At 36.7% G+C, this 24,089-nt stretch overlaps 1 protein-coding gene and 1 pseudogene across 6 annotated transcripts in view; both read right to left on the bottom strand.

Annotated features, from left to right (window-relative positions):
- Window positions 1-1,859: 1,859 nt before the first annotated feature.
- On the bottom strand, window positions 1,860-8,718 carry LOC101406919 (proteasome subunit beta type-3 pseudogene; annotated as a pseudogene).
- A 438-nt stretch (window positions 8,719-9,156) lies between these two features.
- The window catches only part of DZIP3 (DAZ interacting zinc finger protein 3), a 97,355-nt gene continuing 82,422 nt past the window's right edge, over window positions 9,157-24,089 (bottom strand). For 2 of the 6 annotated variants that reach the window (XM_087439561.1, XM_087439562.1), the window contains 8 exons: window positions 23,485-23,572; window positions 21,556-21,657; window positions 17,679-17,804; window positions 15,293-15,432; window positions 13,701-13,821; window positions 13,064-13,207; window positions 12,876-12,977; window positions 10,968-11,684 (listed from right to left, as the gene is read on the bottom strand). In XM_087439561.1, coding sequence (XP_087295687.1) covers window positions 11,439-11,684; window positions 12,876-12,977; window positions 13,064-13,207; window positions 13,701-13,821; window positions 15,293-15,432; window positions 17,679-17,804; window positions 21,556-21,657; window positions 23,485-23,572 — 1,069 coding nt within the window. In that variant the 3' untranslated portion in view covers window positions 10,968-11,438. The other 4 variants (XM_087439563.1, XM_087439564.1, XM_014792261.2 and 1 more) reach the window with 3 other exon arrangements.

Genomic DNA, 24,089 nt, shown 5'->3' with positions numbered 1-24,089 from the left:
TGGGTTTGAAGCCCATGTGACAACCTAGACCTGTGCATCTGAAGTAGGAGAGGGTAGTCTTGTGGAACTGAGCCCTTAATCTGTGAGATCTGATGCTATCTCCAGGTAGGCAGTGTCAGAATTAAGTTACATTGGTAGGACACCCAGTGGGTGTCCACTGAAGAGTTGGGAAAATGCTTGGTGTGGAAAGTTGCCAGAAGTAAAGTATTCTGAGTAGGCAGAAAACAGGAGTGTTTTTTCTTTACAAATTTTCTCTCCAGAATCATGGCAATGCCTATATCTCAGTTTAGCTTTATAGCCTCTTAGCAGCTCACTTCTTCTTGATTTCTGGATTCTTGTCTGGCACATGTACAGCTTAGGAATTGGCAACTGCTTCAAGGGGAAAAATGCATGAAGAACGTCAGTCTTGCTTCTCTATGATTCTTTTGTCTCCAGGACATTGGCATCTTAGGTTCTGGTTTTTAATAGTCCTGAATTCCATGCTATTTTTGTCTCTCTAATCCAATACTTTCTTGAGCAATATGCAGTTACTTTCCTTTCAGCATCCATGTCCAGAGCCTTCAATACGCAAATACCTTGCGGAGAAAAAGCAGCCTTGCTTTCTCTCTGAAATCTTGGCTCTTAAACTCCAGTGCTTTCAATTAGCTGTTTTTAAAAACAATTTTATCCAGTTTTTGTTTTTCTCAATTAAAGTGTTATTGATACCAGCTTCTCCATCAAAATCAGAAACAGAAGACTTTAAATACATTTTTATTCCCTTAAGAACTTTCTAATAATGTTATAAACTCTAAATTTTAAAGGTATGGAATGTCAGTCCTGCTTCTCTATGGGTATTGGTCTGGTACAGGGGTACCTTAGGTTCTGGTTGTCTTATTAGCCCTAAACTCCATTCTTACCTAATATGTAGTTATAATCTTTTTAAAATGATTCTTTCTAATGAAAAATACTTCTAATTCATATTCTGAGATGTTAAAATATAGGTACATGGTAAAGCCTTAGAATTAAGCAACAGTTTTAGAAGGAGTCAGTTTCTCTCCTTTTTCAAAATAAAAAGTGGTAACAAAGACAATGTTCTTTGGCAAGAATGTATAAGCAAAACTAAGCAAATAAAAAGAAAAATCCAAACTTTGCTTATATCATACTTTATTTTAAATCAATTACAGAAGGAAAAAGAAGGCTTACTTATGTCCAAAAGATACCAAAGAAGCTGAGATACAATGTTTAGACAAAGACTAAATCCCATTATTATGTATGCCATTAGATTGAATATATTTACAGAACTGGGAAATCATCAAGTACTTGCCAATAACGCCCTTACCTTAAGAAAAAAAATACTTTCTCCCAAATCAAAGACTAGAATTGGTAGGAATAGGATTGGAGTTGTAAGGACCACTTTACCAGAGGATGACAAATATACTTCTGCATGCATTGGTTTCATCCCTGCATTTATTCCATAACAGAAGGATTTTTCTTACTATGACAAATGACAAAAACAACATTAAAAAACTGTACTGATGCTACAATTGTACCTCAGTAGAAATTTGCATGTGCTTCAGAACTAGAGAGAATTCAAGTTCAGTAACAGCAGATTTATTAGAGCAAGGAATTGGAAGTAACCTTTCAAATCTTTTACTGTTATGATGTTTACACACTGATATTTTGTGTTAAATATAAATTTTTTTAAAAACAAGATTATATATACATAAAAGTTAGAATAGACAATACTCTAGGGGATGGAACCATGGATGATATATTTTTTTTTCCCCAACATTTCTGTAGTTTGAAATTTGCTGTAATAAGCAGGCGTTACTTTCTTTTTTTTTTTTTTTTTTTTTTTTTTTTTTTTTTTTAAGATTTTATTTATTCAGTTTTTTCCCCCCAAAGCCCCAGTAGATAGTTGTATGTCATAGGTTCACATCCTTCTAGTTGCTGTACGTGGGACCCGGCCCCACGTTGGACGGAGAAGTGGTGCCTCGGGGCGCTCCCGGGATCCGAACCCGGGCCGCCAGCATCAGAGCGCGCGCACTTAACCGCCAAGCCACGGAGCCGGCCCAGGCGTTACTTTCTTAATGAAAAAAATACTATTAAATGTTTTTCAAAATAGTTTTTAGTAAAATTCTGTCAAAGCTGTAATGTTAGTGCATAGCCTCACTCTGTGGTGGCTGGCCCTTACTATCATAAAGTAAGCCTTTGATGAGCTTTAACCATTCAGAATCCTAAGTGAGATTTTGTCTGCTTCCTATCTCAAAGGAAGAAATGCAGACTCATGCTAACCCAAACAGACTAGGCCAGGGACAGTCTCATGGTATAGACTGGCAGCATTGATGCTGACAGTGAATGAAGAGCACTCAGGTTTGTAATTCCTTTAGTGGCTTTTGGCAATTTTGTGGGATCTTGTCTATTCAGTCAAGCCTGATGGGGAAGAGAAGATTGGCAGATATCCACTTGTCATGCAGTAGTTGGGGAGAAATCTGAGTAAACTGTCAAAATATAGTTTTGAAAAAAAGTTTTCATTAACCTTAATAAATTACACCTTGGTTTCCTTTTCATCCTTTGTCACCATTTTTAGTCTTTCTCTTTTGTTCATGGAAATCTTGAAAAATAAGCCAATGTTCCAAAAGTCTTATCAACACTTATTTGTCTCATGCCTTGTAACATTTTATTTCTTGGAACCCAACCAAGTCCTCTTTGACAAGTTTTATTCTGTGTGCTCAGGGAAAATTGGCAGATCCAGGAGAAGGCATACTGGCACAGCTGACTAGAGATTATTATAATAGTGGCAAGCCCAATCATTTGCAGTGTCCATCAGTGATAGTATCCCAGGTATTACTGAAATTTCCATGTAGAGAGTAGGAAGCCATCTATAGACCATGATTGAAAAGAACTCTCTAAGAAGTTCTTGTTTTTCAAGGCATTGTCCTTGCCTAGAATGGCTACTCTGTCCTCTTATGTAAGTTCCACTTGGTTCACAAGGCCCATTTACTCAACAAATATTTATTGAACACCTACTTTGTAGCAGATAACGTCTTAGGCAATGGATAGACAAAGGTGAACACGAAAGAAGAGATTTCTGCTCTCAGTTCTGCTCTTATATTGTGAGAAAAACAATAAATTAACAACTGAATTTCAAATAATGGGGAAAAACGGTATCTGTGTGGGGAAGAGGTCTATTTTCATCATGGTAGTCAAGGAAAGTTACTCTGAGGTCACATTTGAGCAGAGAACTGAAAGGAGAGAGAGTGAGAGTGAAACAAGCACTCTAAGGAAAGAGTGCTCCACCATGTGGAGAGTACCTAAGGTAGGATCTTGATATGGCTGAAAATCAGGAAGAACCAGTTCCATTCCTCATTTTCAGTGAGAAGCTCCAATTCCCCCAGCTTGCAATGAGCAAACTCTTACAACAGCACTTGCCTGTATGATTCATTTGGCATTGAATGTATGTTGCTTTATAATACTAGCTATCTTTGAGAAACTGAAACGCCTGTGCTTAAGACTCAGCTCCTTCAGGCCAGCGACCTTGTCTTGTACTTGATATATCCAAGACCAAAAATAGTACTTTCATGTAACAAGCATTCAATAAACACTCATGACGATCATGATCTGATGTAATGATCTGTGCTGTTTTTAGGCCTTCAAGGAGAATATCAACTCTTGACTAATGATGGAGTTGGATAGAGGGTAGTGAAACGTGCTTGCTGTTTAAAAAATACATATCCAATAAATATATGTTGGTTTTGAACTTCTGTTTAGGTTTACTTTGTAATGATCTGATAATGCTGTAAATATATTCATAATTTATTAAAACAATCCACTCTTCTTAATTGAAATTACAATTAAAATGCTTCACCTTTAGTTGCTGAGGAACGGCTTTTGTCTAGGCCTTTAAAATTAAAACAAAGCCTTTCTTGGACTAAAATAATGCAAACTTCATAACTGCAGCTTGTGATTAGCCTTTCTTTTTGTCATATAATAGTGTTTCAAGGGAGAAGTCAAGGCCCATACTAGTTTCCTACACCATTGCTATTTCCTCTGAGCTGACGTAGTACACTGACAGAGAAATTATTCACACTGCAGAAGTATATTATTGCAATATTGTAATCCCAATAGTGGTTGTAAAGTTTCATGGTTTAATAAAATGATACAACCCTGGAGATATGTTCTAAATGAACACCAATATGATGTTAGAAATTGAAAGGCAAAACATCTGTACTTTGCCTTTTAAAAGTATTGATCAGATACCATCAACCACGAAGTAAGAATACTGTAATTTTGGCTTTATTCTGTTAGAATACCCTGTGATAAGACTATTCTAAACTTATTTTACTTATGCATTGACCCAAACAAACAACCTGGTGATTTTCAAGCATTCAGTTTCATTTGTTTTTTTGTGTGTGTGTGTGAGGAGATCAGCCCTGTGCTAACATCCACCAATCCTCCTCTTTTTTTGCTGAGAAAGACTGGCCCTGGGCTAACATCCGTGCCCATCTTCCTCCACTTTATATGGGACGCCGCCACAGCATGGCTTGCCAAGCAGTGTCTTGGTGCACGCCCAGGATCCGAAACAGCGAACCCCAGGCCGCCACAGCGGAGCACACGCACTTAACCGCTTGCGCCACCAGGCCGGCCCCCATTTGTTTTTTTAAAAAGGCAGTATGGTGTTACAGAGAGAACACTGAATTTGATGTCAGGAATCTAGATTGGAATCATGGCCCTACTACTTAATAGTTGTGTGACCTTGGGTAAATCATTCCCTCAGTATTCTTGTCTCCCAAATGGAAATGACATCTTTCCTACACACCTTCAAAACTTTCAGTCTCCTAGATCATTGTCAGTTATTCAACCTTGCTAGGCAGTATTAAGGATTATTAAAGTTCATCTTGTTCAAATGGATCAATCAAATGCCAGGGGGGTGTGGTATTTTAATGCAATAAATTTACTGCTCAAAATTCTGAGGCTATGTGAAACTGGAAATGAATGGTTATATTCTCTCCTTCCTTCATTTTTTTTTTTTTTTTTGGTGAGGAAGATCGGCCCTGAGCTAACATCTGCCAATCCTCCTCTTTTTGCTGAGGAAGACTGGCCCTGGGCTAACATCCATGCCCATCTTCCTCCACTTTATATGGGATGCCGCCACAGCATGGCTTGACAAGCGGTGCGTCTGCGTGCCGGGATCCGAACCGGCAAACCCCAGGCTGCTGCAGCAGAGTGCGTGCACTTAACCGCTTGCACCAGTGGGCTGGCCCCCCTTCATTTTTTTTTTTTTTGTAGAGAATTTTTTTTATCCAGGTATGACATATTGTATTAGTTTCAGGTGTACAACATAAAAATTTGATATTTGTATATATTGTGAAATGATCACCACAGTAATTCTAGTTTACATCCATTACTATATATAGTTACAAGTTTTTTTTCTTGTGATGAGAACTTTTAAGATCTCTTAGCAACTTCCAAATATGCAATACAGTATTATTAACTATAGTCTCATGCTATATATTATATCCCCCATGACTTATTTTGTAACTGGAAATTTGTATCTTTTGACCCTTTTCACTCATTTAGACCATCCCCAACCCCCTGCCTCTGGTAACCACCAATAACCAGTTCTCTGTATCTATGAACTTTTTTTTTAGATTCCACATATAAGTGAGATCATACACTATTTGTCTTTGTCTGACTTATTTTGCTTGACATAATGTCCTCAAGGTCCATCCATGTTGTCACAAATGGTAAGATTTTACTCTTTTTTTGAGTGAAAAATATTCTATTGTACAAATATATATATACCACATTTTCCTTATCCATTCTTCTGTCAGTGGACACTTAGGTTGTTTCCATGTCTTGGCTATTGTAAATAATCCTGCAATGAACATGGGGGTGCATATATCTTTTTCAATTAGTGTTTTCATTTTCTTTGAATAAATACCCAGGAGTGGAATTGCTGGATCATATAGCAGTTCTATTTTTCACTTTTTCGAGGAATCTCCATACTGTTTTCCATACAGGCTACACCAATTTACATTCCCACCAACAGTACACGAGGGTTCCCTTTTCTCCATATCCATGCCAACACTTGTTATTTCTTGTCTTTTTGATGATAGCCATTTTCACTGGTGTGAGGTGATATCTCATTGTGGTTTTGATCTGCATTTCCTGACGATTAGTGATGTTGAGCATGTTTTCATGTACCTGTTGGCCACCTGTACGTGTTCTTTGAAAAATGTCTATTCAGATCCTCTGCCCATTTTTTAATTGTTTTTTTTCTATTGTGTTGTATGAGTTCTTTATATATTTTTGATATTAGCCCCTTATCAGATATATGAGTTGCAAATATTTTTTTCATTCAGTAGGTTGCTGGTTAATTTTTTTGATGGTGTTCTTTGCTGTGCAGAAGCTTTTTAGTTTCATGTAGTCCCACGTTTATTTTTGCTTTTGTTGCCTTTGCTTTTGGTGTCAGGTCCAAAAAATCATTGCCGAGACTGATGTCAAGGAGCTTATGATCTATGTTTTCTTCTAGGAGTTTTACGGTTTCAAGTCTTACATTCAAATCTTTAATACATTTTGAGTTAATTTTTGTGTTTGGTTTAAGATAGTGGTAGGTTTTTTGTGAAAGATAAACTATTCTGTTAAAAAAAAAAAAAAAAGTGGGCTCTGGGAACAAAGGGTTAATCCATTTGGGCCTTCAGTGTCCTGGTGGTGGCTTTGTCCTTCTCAATGATGTGACACTGACTCCTATGCCTGACACTGCATCCTGGTCCACAACATTCAGCATGGCTTGCAAGATGGTTTCAAACAGGTGTCCATGCTGGGCTCCCAGAGGGACTCACACACCCCATACATCTGTTCAGCTGACCACAAAGTTGTCAGTCACCAAGGGGCCGCTGATGAGGTCTAGAGAGTAAACGAAGGGCTTAAAGGTCTTCGGGTCCAACCCAGCAACAACTGGCTCAGAGTAGCAGGGGCCAAACCGTTTCTTGTACAAGAGATTGGCCACCATGCTCACGAGGGTCTAAGGCTTGATCTGCCAACCTTCCTTCAGCTTACACAGGTTCAGCTGGAACTTGAGGTGCTGGGCAACAGTCTGCACGTTGTTGGCGAGCCCAGTCAGGCTGATGTACAGCCAGTCGCCCATGGGAAAGATCTGGAAGTCTGTGGTCACCATCTGGGCCTTGAAGTAGGACTAATGGTTATATTTTCTCCTTCACTTTAACAAGGGTAGTTAAAGAATAAAAAATCTTTAAGATTTTATCATCAATGAGTAAATTCAAACAGGTTGAATGACTAATGGAAGGTTTGCTACTTTGGGAATGAAGACTAATAAATGTTCATTTAACAGTAATAACTCTGTCAGGCAAGTAGTCTTTTCCTCATTTTACAGAAGAGGATTTGGTTGAGAAAAGTTAAGTAATTTTTTTCATGATCACACAACATGTCAGAGATGGAATTCAAAAATTCAAACCTAGATCTGCCTGAGAAAGCCACTTTCTACTACATCAATGGTTTTCAAACTTTAGCGTGCTTCACAACACCTGGAGTGCTCATTCCAAGCGCAGATTCCTAGACGGCCTCTTGGAATACACATTTTTATAAATACACTGGGTAAACGTGATGTGGCCCAGCATCCATACTTAAGAACAAGAGCCCATTAGCTCTGAAAACTGCTTACTCAAGAAAATCAGAAACCATATATCTTTACAATAAATTAGTATTCATTTGTTACTTTTATCTCGCTATTAACCAGACAGTCCCCAGCTACTGTAGCCCTGGAATTCTTACCTGAGGCTATGTGATAAGGTACTCCAGGAGCATTTTCTAAGTGCAGAGCATTCTTGCTAAATCTGAATCTCGTAAAAAAATAAGCCTACTTTCCCTGAATTAACCATAAGATATAATTCATCATCCAGACTGGGACACTGTTCAGAGTGAAAGGGGCTGTATTAATAATTATGTCAAGACAACAGGCATTAATTGGAACCATCCTAAGCAAACCAAGGCATATGAGGGAAACGTCAGTCAAACTTTTCTCATCATGTCCTACAACTATAATGTATTTTTATACACTCAATACCATGTTCCTAGTCCAAAACAATCAGTAAGGTTTACCATCTGTTTCATTTATTTTGAAGATTATTTAAAAGGAAGAAAAAACTACTTTTCTTGTGTGCACAAAGTCAATCCAAAATGGGAATGCAGCTGTGAAATACTGGAAGAGAACCCCAGCTAAGGGACAGAAGATCTGCATTCAGATCCCAGAATGCCACTTGGTAGCTACGACCTCAAATTATTTCCCTCTTACTTGAGCCTCAGTTTCATCATCTGTAAAATAAGGAGGATAATATCCACTTCAGAGTTATTAGTGGGTCAAATGAAGTAACAGACACATTTGAAGGTGTCCCATAAAAGCTGGAAAACGTTAAACACATGGACAATAAATATGAAGGAAAACATTACAAGGCATACCCTCAGACAGCAGCTGCAGTGATATTACTGGATACTTAATCTTTGTTTCTGATGTAAATATTGCCACTTCCCTCACTGGATTTCTAGGCAAGATGGTGTTCTGGATCCCTCAGCAGCCACAGGCATGACAGTTATCACTGTTCATCGTAGAAGGACCCCCACAGTTGTCTTTACTGTTAAATTATATGTCAAAAGGAAAAAAACTATCTCATCACCTTCAGCATCTGCAGAACCGGACACGACTTTCAAGAGCACGGTCATACTACACTCTCACTATCTATCAGCTATCATGTTAAGCCCTCCAGCCCCATCCTTGGAACCAAGAATAGCAGACCAGTACCAAGACAATTTTGCAGCATGAGTTTGTGGAGAAAGTACGTGACTGAGCGTCAGGACACTTCAAGTATTAGGACTCGCTCAGCCACTTTTTAGCCACATGATCTTGGGTGAGATGTACTTATAAAATGAGGGGACAGACTAGAGGATCATTAAGGACACTATAAGCTCTGACATTCTATGATTCCAAGACATCCTTGGCATTTTACGAGACTGGATGACTGCCTTCTTCTTGGGTATTTTCGTATCCTTTCTCATAACAGGAAAAAAATTTAAGCACAATTAAATAGAAATAAATGTTCCAAACAGATTTAAAGTAGCTTCAGGATACATTTAAACCAATATAAACAGATAAAATAGGTGTTCAATTAAGAAACATTTATTTGTTCCCACATGAAAGTGGAATTGCATTTGTAAACACAGACTAAGAAACATTTGTTTTACAAGGTAATTTGCTACCTGAACACGACCATGACCTTCACGTGTTACATAAGATGATTATTACAGGCTTTATAAGTTCTGAATTTTACAATTCCAAGGCATTCTTGGCATTTTACGTGTCTAGATGACTGCCTTCACTTTGGGCTATTTTCCTTCACATTTTCCAATATAATCTCATTACAGAAGAAAACATTTAGCATACAATTACAGAAATAGTGGTTTTAAATAGAGATTTAAAGTAACTTCAAGATACATTTACACTGAAATATATATAAAATAGTTGCTGAGTCAGGAAACGCTTATTCACAGTCTCAACTTCATTAATTTATGGAAAAGAATAAGAACTAAGTAACATTTTTCTTATAAGGTAAGTGAATTCTTTTAATCTTGTAACTAGAGACATGTACAACACTTACAGCATTTACACAATACTATTTTCAAAATAGGTTTTTGACCTCTAAGAATAAAAGTTCTCGGTGACAAGCTTTAGATATGCAACTTAGCCCAGTGGGTATCAACTTTGTCATAAGACGCAACTACACACCAATAGTCCCAGACAGATCCTAGCATGAGACAGTGAAATTAGAAACTTTTAAGGCAGAGAAAAAATCCTTCCAAAGTGTAAATGATTATGGTCCAAAAAGGATGTTTACAAATGAACATAAGATCTCAATTATGCAACTGAGCAAGTGACTTAATTTGCACATTAACTCCTTTTCTTACCACTTTCCTGATTTCTGATTCTGGAAATATTTATGCTGCACCTACTGTGCAAGACATTGGGAACACAAAGAAGGATCTGACATGGTCCCAGTGCTATGCTGGTTAATGTTAAACAACCAGTTCTTAAGGGGAAGAGAAGCCCTTACTTACAGCATTTACCAATTTCTATGGTGTAAATACTCCTACTATGGCATATTTCAAACTACCAACAATTTGAGAACTGACTCACAAAATTCCCAAAACTTTAACAATCATCTCTCATAAGCCATTATAAGCCAGCTCCAACACGCCACAAGCATGGTTCCCACCCTTAAATATCTAGCTCATAATCTCTTCATGAGTACATATTTTAGAGGATAGAAAAGAATGGGGAAGATAGAGATAAAATTTAAATAATTCAATTATATTTTTTGCAAGCAATTTTAAAAATTGAAAGGAACATTAAAATCTGTGGAATTTTCCTACACTTCTCGTTTACTATTTTACTTTTTCTCTTGGTTAAATTTATATCAGGAAGTTAAAATGTAGTATATTTGGGGGGAAGTAAAGGATGAGTGGAATAAGAAGGAAAAAAGATAAGAAGCAACATCCTAAGATATATGCTAATAGTTATGTTTACACTGGGAGAAAATACCTACTAGACAAGGGCAAATATAATGTAACTTTTATAATTCCATCTTCTTTAAGCCCTTTCAGTTCAGTTCACAGTCCTGAAGATTTGTCCTGTCCTCTTTGGCTGCAGCTTTGATGAGATTAGCTAGCTGCTTCTGCACAATACTCAAGAGCATACTGCTTCACACCATTCACACCATCAGCTCATAACAAAAAGCAAAACTAAGTGCTGGAGTCTGAACCCTGAACTTCCTTTGCACAGTCACCCCTTTGTATCAGATCTTGGGCAAGTGCCGGTTGGGGTGACCAGGAAATTCTTCTGGTAGCAAAACGTGGAGTCTGCAGGTTGGGCAGGTCCCCTGCTGCATCAACCAAGGTCTAATGCACTATGGAGCAAAAAGATTCTTGTGAGTCTCGTAGATTTAGCCTAGAAGAGGCAGCTGTTATTCTGTACGTCAGAGCTATCAACCGACATGTCTTCTGGTGGCTCTTAAAGCCTTATCTGGTGGATCGCCAAGCTAACTGCTGTAATCATGGCACCTTCTTTGTGGTTTGCTGAGCAATACAGCTGCTAACAGAACACCAGACAGTTTATTCTATTTGGATCCTTCCCCCAACTCCAATTTTCAGGATGACTAGCAGTTCTTCCTAACAAAGAGGTTCAGGAGACCTGCTCTATTTTTTTTCTCTAGTTTGTTTTATTATATATTGTTCTCATTCATAATCCAGAAAATGTCATAACTAAACATACAAAAGTTACCAATACCTTGTATATCAAGTGCTTATAGTGTTCTGAAATTAAAATTCCTAGATGACAGATATACTTTTAAGATTGCTATTTCTTTGGTAACATTGGGAGTACTCTTTGTCTACGAACTATCTGTTAAGTCATTGCTTGAATACTGACTCTCCAAAAATAAATCATTTTTACCTGTATGAATAATGGAGAGCCAGGTCAGATAAGAGTGGATTAAGAACAGGCAGAGAGGGGCCAGCCCCGGGGCTTGGCGGTTGAGTGTGCATGCTCCATTACTGGCGGCCCGGGTTCGGATCCTGGGTGCGCACCGATGCACCACTTGTCGGGCCATGCTGAGGCGGCACCCCACATACAGCAACTAGAAGGATGTGCAACTATGACATACAACTATCTACTGGGGCTTTGGGGAGAAAAAGGGAAAAAAAAAGGAGGAGGATTGGCAATAGATATTAGCCTAGGGCCGGTCTTCCTCAGCAAAAAAGAGGAGGGTTGGCATGGATGTTAGCTCAGGGCAGATCTTCCTCACCAAAAAAAAAAAAAAAAAAAAAAAAGAATAGGCAGAGAATTAAGAGGATTAAGAATATAAGGACTGCTAACACTAACCCTAAAAAGTTACCTGAATGAATTATCTGTTTTCTATTCAATGAGCAACCGCAAAGAATAAAATAAGTTTCATGAAGCATTTATTTTCTAAATGGATAGGACTTTAAAAACTTCAAATGGGAAAATGAAGTGGCTAAGTATCTTTCCTGGAGATCTTTTGGGATTAGCCATTCTATGTGTATCTCTTCACATCAGAGCAGAATCAAAATATAATTCTGTACCAGGTATGACATATCTTTGAAATGATTTACACATAAGGCTTGAATGAGCTGACTATTGTTCACTTCCCTGAGAAGCCTTTCTTGTGAAAGACTATCTTTTCCTGTGTCAAATTACATCTTTGCAACAGAAGACTTGGGTTATAAACTGTATGTCAATAGCACTTGCACAGCAGCAACACCAGGAGTTAATCTATGTAAATGCCAAGAATCAACAAAAGATATGCCAGCCTCACATTTTTCTAACATCAAAACTCAAGCCTGAACACCTTCAAAAGCAAATATAGGAGCCTGGACAGAGTGTTAGGGTAAGTTCTATGCTTCATAACGGTAGGGGGCCATCATTAGGTGTGGACAAAGGACACTAAGTGTTATTTATAGCACGTCAAGGTGAAGAGGCACTGCTGCTAAACTGCCATATCACTCAACATTCCTCCTAGTTCTATTCAAGAGAACTGCCTATTCTGTACCATTTAAATCTCATCATTGTCCCCTTTTCCTGTAAGGCGTATGAAGATCCAAGAAAGCGCAGTGCAATCTGTGGCTAGGTACGGGGAAAGAGGTGTAAATGTTTGTGTGTGGTGCCCCAAAAACCCAGAGTTATATTCAGTGGAATTCATGACACAGCAATGCATGATGATGCACGTACATGATTTCAAGTAAAGTAGTATGAATCTTGCTCAGTTGATTAATGGTAAAATATTAAAAAGAGAAGTTTAAAGGGTTACCTGAGAGTGGAATTTGTGAGCACAAGGCAAAACTGAGAGGTTTTCTGGAGAGAGATTCTCATGACAGATCACACAGGGCTCCTCTTCCTCCTCCTCATCATCCTAGGGAAAATATATATAAGGTTAGGTTCAGCTCATTTCTTTCTCCCAAATTTAAGAGTATTTAGAATCAACAGTCTCAGTCTCACCAAATTATTGGCTCCTTCCCACGTGGCAGGACCTTGTGAATTGAGGGGCCTCCAGGCTGGTTTTGGGGGCTGGGCAGCATTAGACTGTGGCGGAGTATGGCTGGGTGAAACACAATCACCATTTGGCATTGATTTTCCTTGACTCTGAAAGTAAAAATATTAAACTTTTTTTACAATTGTTCTAAAACAGGAGGAACTAATAGAATAGGACAGAATGAGGTATAGTGAGAATTAGCAAAAGGGTAAAGGTCAATCAGATTCATAAGAAACCTTGACACAATAAGTTGGCAATATTATTTATATACTAAGAGCCAAGTAAAGACAAAAACAACTCTACATACTCTTTAATTAAAACAAGTCTTTGCAGAAAACTAGCAAAAATGTCTTCCTTTAGAATTATTCAAAGTAATCTAGAATAAATTTCAAGAGGGTCAGTTTTATTCTAGAATTATCAGGTGCTATTTTCAAAAAGACTTCCTGTACCATTTGTCAAGTTGAAGTTGAATTGTTTACTGTTAATAAATGATTTAATATGATTATAGGGTATTGATTTTTTGAACACGTTATAGAGATAATTAAGACAGCTAACTGCTAGAGATAAAGGCAGAGAGATACCAGGTTTTTTGCTTTTTTTTACCTGTGGTCTCTTGGGGTCAATAAGTTGGGAAATCTTGTAAACAATTTCATCAAATGTCAGTCCAGATAAGGACTTCCCATGAGCATCCTTTAATTGCCGTAAGAAATCTGTAAGCTCCTTTCTGGAAGAGATCAAGAAAAGAGCAGTGGTGATTTGATTTTCCCTACTGCCTTCAGGATGTGCCTTCCAAACGAGATTTAAAATCCCATCATATGATCGACACGTAGCATACAGATGTGACCCTTTAGACTGTCGATCTAAAAAAGTGATCACAGGTCCATCTGCATTTATCTTAAACCAAAATGAAAACTCCTAACGTCTTCATTAATGATATTTAATGTGTTCATCAGTGATAAGGTTTAATATTTATTTTCTTTCCAAAAAGAGACTTCAACTGTTTTTGAAAGCTCACTGTGTGAAAACTGAGTTTGTTAGCTACTTATTTATGTACTGAGGTCTTTATATCATCTCTCTCAAGGCTCTCTTACTCCGTACTAAAATACTCCTTTTTGACTATGTTACTATCAGTGTCTCTCTCCTCTATCAGTGTTAACAGTTTTACTTTTATAAAACTCATAAACAGAAAACAAAGATCAAACAGAACAGGAAAGCAAAGATTAAAAGACACATTAATTATGTAACAAAAAAACCTAGGAATATTTTCATCTATATGTTGCTTTTCAATTCCCATGGTTCACTGATCCAAAGCCTGCATATACATTTTTGGTAGGATAGGGCAGGAGGAAACATTTTCCTTTCCCAAATGAAGTGTTATGTCATCAGCCTTATAAAACTACCTTTGATTTACTATTTATTCATTTTATACATATAGAACAACTGTACTATAGTTCTATTTTCACTATCTATTCACTGTTATATTTATAGAACCATAATCTAATCCTGAAGCATAACAGTATGTACATTAAATAAAAGTGGTCAAATATAAATATTTCAAAAATAAATATAAAAATATTAATTTGGTCTCCAAATGAAAATACTGGTGAAAACTAGAATTATGTCCTTGGATATAAGAGTAAAGATAAAAGAAACTTCATTTCAGGAAGAGTAGAATTAAATACCTTTCTGCTAAATTCAGAACTGTGAAAAGCACAGTAAAATCATGATTTCTTGCATTTAAATGTGTTCCCTAACAAAGAAACTATATGGACCCTGAATAAAATTAAGGAAACAGGAAAGTAAAAGCTGATGATGTTTAGGCTTATATAGCATACAATCAATTTAAAATTCACTTTGGAAATAGGTTATTAAGATAATTATTGCAGCTGGTGGCATTTAAATTGGATAGGTTTACAACTAATTGTACTTTCAGTAAATGAGCAAACCTAAATTTAAAAATTCATTCTCTCATGACTTAAGACTAATAACTGTAGTGAAGAGGTTTAGCACTTATATCGAACTCTATCCCTTCTTGGTAAATTTCATTTTCCTTACCAAGGTCATGGTAAGGAAATATCTATACTTTTTTTATGTGCATTATGTTTCTCTGGAATGTTTCATTTGTTGTAATTATGGCCATGGAAACTGTAGAGTTTCATCTGTACTCATCACTAAATAACAGCTAAGGTACCTACCTGGTCTGCTGTGGAAAGGCAGTTTTCAGCCTGTCTGTAATCCTCTCCCAATTCATCATGGGGGGATCACTTCCCAGAGCCCCACTGGGAGGCACAGCCTCTCCCACAGGCGCCGGCACAGTCCAGGCTATGCCAGTCATCTGTAAGGAGCATAGACTTAGAACCCAGCTTCAATTATTGGGAAGTAACATTCCATGCCAACATTACATTTCCATACCTCAGAAAATGGGTAGAATGAAGAAGAGGAATACTGACATACACTTTCCTTTTTAGAGGTTTTCTTCTTGACTTGCACAAATATTTCTAATTGTTTATAATTACCTTTATTTAAAATATGGGACATGCTAGTCTCGGTAACTGTAAACATGTACATAAATACATACACAGTGTTTACTGCTATATTTTATAACAGTGAAAAACTGAAAACAACCTGAAGTCTGTTAATAGGGAAATGAGTAAATACATTATGGCATATCTAATCAAGTCTTTAAACACAGATCTATATGTCTGAGCATGAGAGATGTCCATGAAATACGTTTCATTAATAAAAAGTCTGTGGCAGAGTGTTTATGGTATGACTCATTTCATATTAAAATTTTAAAAAATTTGTATGCATAGAAAAAGGTCTGTAAGTTATAAAACAAACTGTAAACAGTAATTATTTCCTAGGATTCAATTACAGGGCAATTTTGCTTTCTACTTTGTATATTTATTGTATATTCTGCATTTACTTTGTATATTTCTGTATTATTTGTTTTTTTTATGATTAGCATATACTAATATATATGCTGTGCTATATATGCTATATATATTAGTATATGCTATATATATTTTTATAATTAGAAAAATAATAAAGTTGAATTTTCAAACAACTAAATAAAGATGACACTACTACTAGAATTCTGCCCAATGTCTCATGAATATTATACACAAAGGTTGTGTGGAAGTTGCAGTTAATACCCCTGATCCATGAAGCCATCAAAGTTTTGCCCGTATGTTATGGTAGTTTCTTCTTAGAACCATTAAGATTCTAATTAATATCAATAAGTGAATATTTTTGGAGTGCTAATCTGATTACTAGGATAATTATAAACATGGCATCTTTTACTTTTATCTAAGGCTATACAGGTTATTTTCAAAGATAAGGTTATTATTCATGAAAAATTAGCCATGACTAATAGCCACTGGAATAACTCATACAAAGCCTAGTAAGTCAGAGAAGGAGCAAAATACTGCGCAGAAATCTGGGTTTGCCTCAGTATCAAACTTGCTCCCAGGAATCAGAAAGTAATCTTATTAGAAGGTTGAGGTACTTGAAGGTTTTCAATAAATTTTTATCATAGTTCCTTATAGAATGGTGCGGGAGCAAACCACATGAGCAACACTGTGATCTCATGGTAGTAAGAAGATGTGGTACTTAGTTAACATGATAAGGCCTATCCACGTATTTGTTTGCAGAAAGGCAGCCTCTACAAATAAGAGCAGAGTCCATCTGACTCTGTAGTTCACAGACAGACTGTAGGCAACATGTAGGTACAAAAAAAAAAATGAAACAACTGACTGGAATGTACTTATGGGAAAGTCAAGATTAGACATTTTTAATAAGACATTTAATAAGATTTAATAGACTATATAATTAGACATTAATTATGCTTAACATCAATCTTCCGGGAGAAGCTTTTTCTTTTAATAAAGAAAGTTTACCTTAGCCAAGATTACAACTAATAATCTTATGTTAAATTTCCCTATCGCTTCTTCAGGCTTGGATAAGGCTTATGTGGCTATTTGTAGCTAGAAAGATTTATAACTTTACAGTATAATATGGTCCAACATGATGCTATTTATACTGTCTGTTTACAGATTCAGTTGAAACACTGTCCTACTATACATACATATATATGTGTGTGTGTATGTGTGTAAATAAGATTTTTCGTTAGCTTTGTAACATAGTTTGTTGTGACTTGGCTTCTTTGCTTTTCAACTTCCAAACAACCATGCTGAATATAAATTATCTATTAAAATAGCAACCTACCCTGCACTATTGCCTGTTATAGAAGCAAAACTGTAATTGTAAGGCTTCTATACCATAAAAATATATTTATCTTTGCATCCAAAAACTAAGCTTATATCAGTTAATGAAATAAATAATATATGCAATGCCCTTAACACAGTGCCTCACATGGAACTATTCATTCAATTATCATTCAGTTATCATCACCATCATCATCACCACCATCACCATCACCACCACCACCACCACCACCACCACCACCACTAACATCATCATTTATCAAATAAATGACCAAAGAGAAGACTTTCATCCAGGAAGACCACTGTAGTGATAAAGAACTAGTTAGTGTCTATTCAACCAAGAAGGGCTCTATACCAGAGGAGCTCTAGGTTGGCCAGGTGCAGAGATGACTCCAGGACAAACAGCAGGCATTTGAGGAACAGTAAATATGGGTCTAAAGAAAGATTCTTTCACAAGAGGTCTTCCCAAGAATTGCTGCATCTAAAATAGAAAAGGTAAAAAATAAAAACAAAACCCCCCAAATTTGTATATTTATATAGGCAATGATCTGAACTCATAGAGCGATGTTTGGAGAAAACAGTGATTTGAAATCTAGATACAAAGCACATTAGAAACAATGTTGTCATAACATTGTTTGACAATGTTAAATATATGAATATTTGGAAAAGTAAAGGGCAGTGAAATATGCTAAATAGCACTGAGAGAGAAGAGAACTGGGTTCTAGTCCCACTTTCTCTCCCCCTAGCTGGGTAATCTTGAATGCCAAGTTACTAATCTATAAAATAAGAGGGTTGGGTTAGGTGATCTTTAAGATTCTCTCCTAACTTTAATAATATAGGACTACGCAAAGGAGTCTCCTCAATGAGTATTGTCCATGTTGATGAACAATATTGCTACTTAGAAATTCCACTACAGAACCAAAGCTGTCTATAGAAAATACTACTTTTGCTATTATGTACTAGGAGGACCTTGTACTACCTGATGGGATTCCAACTTTATTTCTAACTCCAAGCAGAGTAGAAAGCTGAAGTGGGGTGGGCCTGGGGGATAAACTCTCCTACACTGACTTGTAGACATTTTTGTGTGTGTTACTGCATTTCCCAGGGGTTGTAGAAAGCTAGTCCTTCTTAGCATCTACCAGTGGGATGGATACCTTTTTGGCTGGACTACAGAAAACGACAGATTTATTGAATTATCTACCATGTGCCAGGTCTAGCACTGGTATAAAGCAGGAGTTCAACTACTTGTTGAATTAAAAAAATGAACATCAACATAGCTCTTAAGTAATCATCCTGAAATCAGCACGTGAAAGGTTAATAGAGAAATTTATAATGGATACACCAAGTTAACATTCAGTCCTCAACATCACTAAAAGAGAGATATTGTGTGCCTTCTGACATGTATATACATATCACCTATCAAGTACTCTTGCCAAAAATATTGAATCTGATTCTAACCAACACTCTAGATCTAATGATCAGTTTATAGGAAATAGGAGAACATGTACAATGACATCATAAGGATGCAATCAGTTAAATCAATAATGTGAGAAATTGAACAGGATAAGTGATCCAGTTTTTTAACAAATAAATGATATTAATAAAGGGGAGGGATTAGGCAGCTGTTACAAATTTAAAGAACAATCAGCCAAATGCAAAGTGTAAATTTTGTTTGGATTGTTTTTAAAAATAAGGGTTTTTAAAGTAAGGGTAATGATAACCAAATTGGAAATATAGTCGAGCTAGGTAAGAAAAAGACATTTTGAGACAATTGGGGCAATATAAATTTTAACTGCATATTAAACATTACTTATAATTTTCTGGGGTAGGAAAATGGTACTGTGATTATATCCAATAATGAGTCTTCATCTTTTAGTAATATATACTACAGAATAAATGGATGAGATTATACACGTAGGGTTTACTTTAAAATATTCCAGTAGGGAGAAAGAAGGGGATGACATGAAACAAGACTGACAAAATGTTGATAATATTGGTTGGGTTGGCAGAGGTTTATTATACTAGTCTATTCTTATGTATGTTTCAAAATTCTCATAATGTAAAGTTTTTAAAGAATGAATTAATGGTGGGTAGTGAGTCAACAGTCCTGCTCTCTTTGAGGACAACTATTACCTAACACTTCTTTGAGGATTAGATAGCCAGGGTCCAAAAATCAAGATATAGTGAATCACATAAAAATACTAGGTTAAACTTGTAACAGTACTCATTATTCCAGACTTCTTAGGTTAGACTACTATACATTTAAAGCCTGGTGATCATTTCTTAGAATACCAGAATCTCAGAGATAGATGACTTTAGTGATCAGATCATCTAGTACCATGTCCTCATTTATAGATAGGAAAACTAAAGCCCAGAACAGCTGATTTTCCCAAAACCAACATAGTTCCTCACAGAGTTAGGACCTGAACCCAGATCTCTAGTCTATTTCCATTGTATAATACCATCTCAATTTATAGCAAATAGCATTGTCACATTTCTAGCATTTGTGCTCTCAAACTGTTCCACTAATGCTCAACGGTCACTGATGCTTACACTTTAACACAACTGTCAGCTCTGATCAAGCACAGCAGTGACTCTGGTTAGGAAGCACAAAAGGTACACACGTACCTCTCAGATGTTAGCAGAAAGATGCTTATGAATTCCACAGAGCCTAACTGCCAGTGGGTTTTTGCCCTTGACTAAACCTGGGTAAGCTACTTCAGATTTAAGAAAGTCTCTGAAAGGATGAAGATTTAGAGGTCAAGGTGTGACTATGTTTGTCAGCTACAGAGCATTACTTTTATCAGACAGCTTATGCTGGTCTGGTTCCAGGAAACTCCAAAGAACAACTCTATACCTAGCTTCTGGAGCCATTTTGTATTTAGAGTCATGGGAGAGTTTAACTACAACCTATAGGCAGTAGTTTGAATAGGGGCAGAAGACACAGGGTTTCTAGAAATCCTACCAAGAATATGTGTTACTGCCTGTAGGACTACATGGAATCTTTGGCATTTCTCTGTCATCTACATAACACATTCCTTATTAGGGTAGTTGGGTACGATAGCGTTCCAAGCCTAGAATAATGATGTCCATAATACAGTGCTTCTATAAAAACTGAGTTGACCAAAAATATAAAAGGCAATACGATCATTCTAAACTAAAGCCCACACTGTATATTATATAATGCTTTTAGCTCTAGATTCTGCTTTTCAAACACAGTATAACTCCACATAATTCACATAATTTTTAAGTTCTTTGATATACTCAACTATTTGTAGAAATAACACTTTCAAAGTTCTACTACAAGCAGAAGTGCTGATGTCAAAAGTGATCTGCCCCTAAATATCTCGCACTTTTCTTCTTTTCCTATCTCTAGATCTCTTATGATAATAAAAATTATCACCTAATGGTTCTGTCCTAACAGGTCTTTGGAAAGCTGTATGAGTTTATTGGGTTACGGTACTATGTTTCCCAGAAGGATAACATAAATAGTATAGCATAGAGATTAGCGTCTGATTAAGACTCATTGATCCCTAACAACAAGCAGGGAAGGGGCATAAACGGAAGTTTTCCTTGCTGTTAAAGGTAGAATATAAAAGTTAAGGAAAAGAAAGTCTAAAGTAAAATAGAGGGGTGAAATCCAGCCTGCTAGGGTATTGTGCTGAGATGTTTCCATCATTTAGGGATAACTTGAGGGCACTGGGAATTTTGAGCAGGCATCAGTTTTCTCCCACACTGTAGGTGAGATTGACAGGATGAATGAGAAATATGTTACCTCTTTAGATATCAAAGGTATCATTAAAATCCAGTGAACATTGGCCTCAGCTGAGCCAGCCAACTAGTTATATTATCTGGAGATGATATAGCAGGAAGGGACATAATCACAAACAATATGCACAACATGCGCCTATTCCATTTTGAATACACATTAAACATAGTGCATATTCAGTGTTTAACAGCCCTTACCATTTTAACAAGATGAAGATGGCAATTTTTCAAAATGTCTTCTTTCTTTCTTTTTTTTTTTGGCCAAGGAAGATTAGCCCTGAGCTAACGTCTGTGCCAATCTTTCTCTACTTTATATGTGGGTCGCTGCCACAGCATGGCTGATGATGAGTAGTGTAGGTCCATGCCTGAGATCTGAACCTGTGAACCCGGGCCACCAAGGCAGAAGGTGCAGAACTTAACCACTATGCCATGGGGCCAACCCCCCAAAATGTCTTATTTCTTACCAATATCTCAGGACTGGGTGGTGGTGGAGGAAGCTGGATTGGAGGCAAGGTACTCAAGGCAAACCCTTGCTTCACCTTGTTAATTTGTTCATTGTACTGAGTCTAGCAGAAGAAGAGAAACAATATTTTAGAGCAAAATCAACTTCAAAGAAATAGCATATGAGAATAACTGATGTGATTTGAATAATACAACATAGAATAGTGATTCCCAACCTATTATGTCAGAAATAATATAGAAACAATTTCTGACATAAAAACAATTCTAGAGACTATCCGCAAATGTAAACAGTTGTATTTTTAGATTGTAATGTAAATGTAAATAGTTGTATTGTTGATTAGTAAGATATAGACACGTAATTCACAGATCCTTTTGATAATTCCTCAGCGTTCCCAAGATTTTCAGTCCCAAAATAGGAACCACTGATGTAAAGCAAACAAAGTCTAAAGATTCAAGAAGCAAAGTAATATACTGACTGATAAATATGGGGAAAAAGTATTTGTAACAAAGAGTTGAACTACTTGCAAATGTTCATTTTAAAAACTGGAAGGGAAATTTTATGGAATACTTATTAAATTACCACAGTTTGTTTATCTCAAAAGTTATACCTCTAGCTTTCTCTAGTACCATATATACCTTTGTTTTATTCTCTTGGATTCTGCCAAAAGTAAGATTCCAATCCCTGAAGCTTAACAACACGCTTTCAACAATTTTTGGCATTGTCCCCATTTTGCTTTACCATATTATTTTGTAAACAACCCACAAGAGCTGGAAAAGAAAGTCTTAAGAAATAAAACTTTTAGAAACTTCCACACAGAAGACATGTGTCTGGAAGACTGTGACATGTGTTTGGAAGAAAACAAAGATAGAGAACAAGGGGCAACTCCTTTGAGGCCAGAACTTGGAATAAACCCAAAGAAATGCTAAGCATCACTAAAGACTGAGTAAGAAAGAGTCCGGGAGAGAAACAGTCAAGACCACTAAGAAAAAAGATTGACAAGTAATCAGTGCTTTGAAGCAGCTCTTCACAACTGAATGTCATTGTTTTGCTGGCAGTGTTGTGAAATCACAAAACAATCAACATTATATATCAACTTTAAGATATAAATAAAAAAAGATCCTAAAACCAAATGATTAAATTAATAAATGTTCAGGGGGTCACCTCTTTAAATTACCTTTAGCATAGTCCTAATTCTATTGAACCAATAACAATGAATTTATTACTTTGCACTATGGAATAATTACATAAAAAGTTAAGGCTGAAAACGAATACAGGTCTGCTTGACTTTCCTTTTAGTTCTGTAAACACATAATTACTCAGACCAAGTTAAGACATTTATTTTTTATTGGAGCAGAGTTAGCTTTGGAATTCTAGGAAAATTAGTGTGAGGCACAATTTTTGAGTTTACCATTTACTGTACTAAGCACTAAAAAAAGCACATGTATGAGTCTAGGATGCTATCTACAACCAACTTCATGGAAGTAATCAATCTCATGGAAGTAATCAATCTGAAACCTCACAAAGGCATAAACTTTAATAACTGAAATGAAACAAAAATGTTCTTCCTTAAATTTCTCTAGTAATTTTTTTTTTTTGTGAGGAAGATCAGCCCTGAGCTAACATCTATTGCCAACCCTCCTCATTTTTTTTTTCCTTTTTCTCCCCAAGGCCCCAGTAGATAGTTGTATGTCACAGTTGCACATCCTTCTAGTTGCTTTATGTGGGACGTGGCCTCAGCATGGCCGGACAAGCGGTGCGTCGGTGTGCGCCCGGGATCTGAACCCGGGCCACCAGTAGCAGAGCATGCGCACTTAACCGCTAAGCCACGGGGCCGGCCCCCTCTAGTAATTGTTTTTAATGTTAGATGTTTTCTTTAAGTATATACCACCTACATTCAGTCAATTTACTCTAAACAAACTTCACAACTTACCCTGAGGAATGCGATCTTGTTTCTCACATCTGTCACAATGGCATTCCAACTGTCTACTGCAGCCTTTAACTGAAGTGATTCTAGGTTGCTGGTGTAGAAAAGGAGACACAAGAGAGAGTTCCTTCTTTTTATATAACACTTAGATTTCCAAAATTTCCATTATGTTCTCCAGCATATATATAAATAACATAAAACAACAACAAAATTACCTTCATCACCAATAATTACCTAAAATGGGCACAAAGTTGTATGGAAAGGCTTGTTATTAAAAGTAAAAAAGACTAAGACTACCTAAGATTTCCTTTTTCAAGAGCAAATACAACTTATGCTTTCAGAACACCAAGTTTTTTTCTATCTTGGCAATATTTTTAGGACATATTCTAAAACCTCTGCATACAAATCCCGCCATTGAAGTAGGGAGGAAGAGAAGGCCAAAGGGGGAAATTGCCTTAGCCATCCAATGCAAAAGCCTTCTCAAAGATGTTGACTCATCTTGGAAGCAGGTTTTGGACCATCTTCACATTAACCCTGACATCTCAGGGCCACAGCTGGCCTATCAGGCTCTTTTGCAAATTAGAAAAAGAAATTCCCTATGGGAGGGCAAA

Source organism: Ceratotherium simum, chromosome 15, assembly GCF_057802395.1.
Source record: "Ceratotherium simum simum isolate JZ-2026a chromosome 15, ASM5780239v1, whole genome shotgun sequence".
Classification (NCBI taxonomy): domain Eukaryota; kingdom Metazoa; phylum Chordata; class Mammalia; order Perissodactyla; family Rhinocerotidae; genus Ceratotherium; species Ceratotherium simum.
Note: the sequence above shows the minus strand (reverse complement) of the source record. Positions and strands in the feature narration are given on the sequence as shown.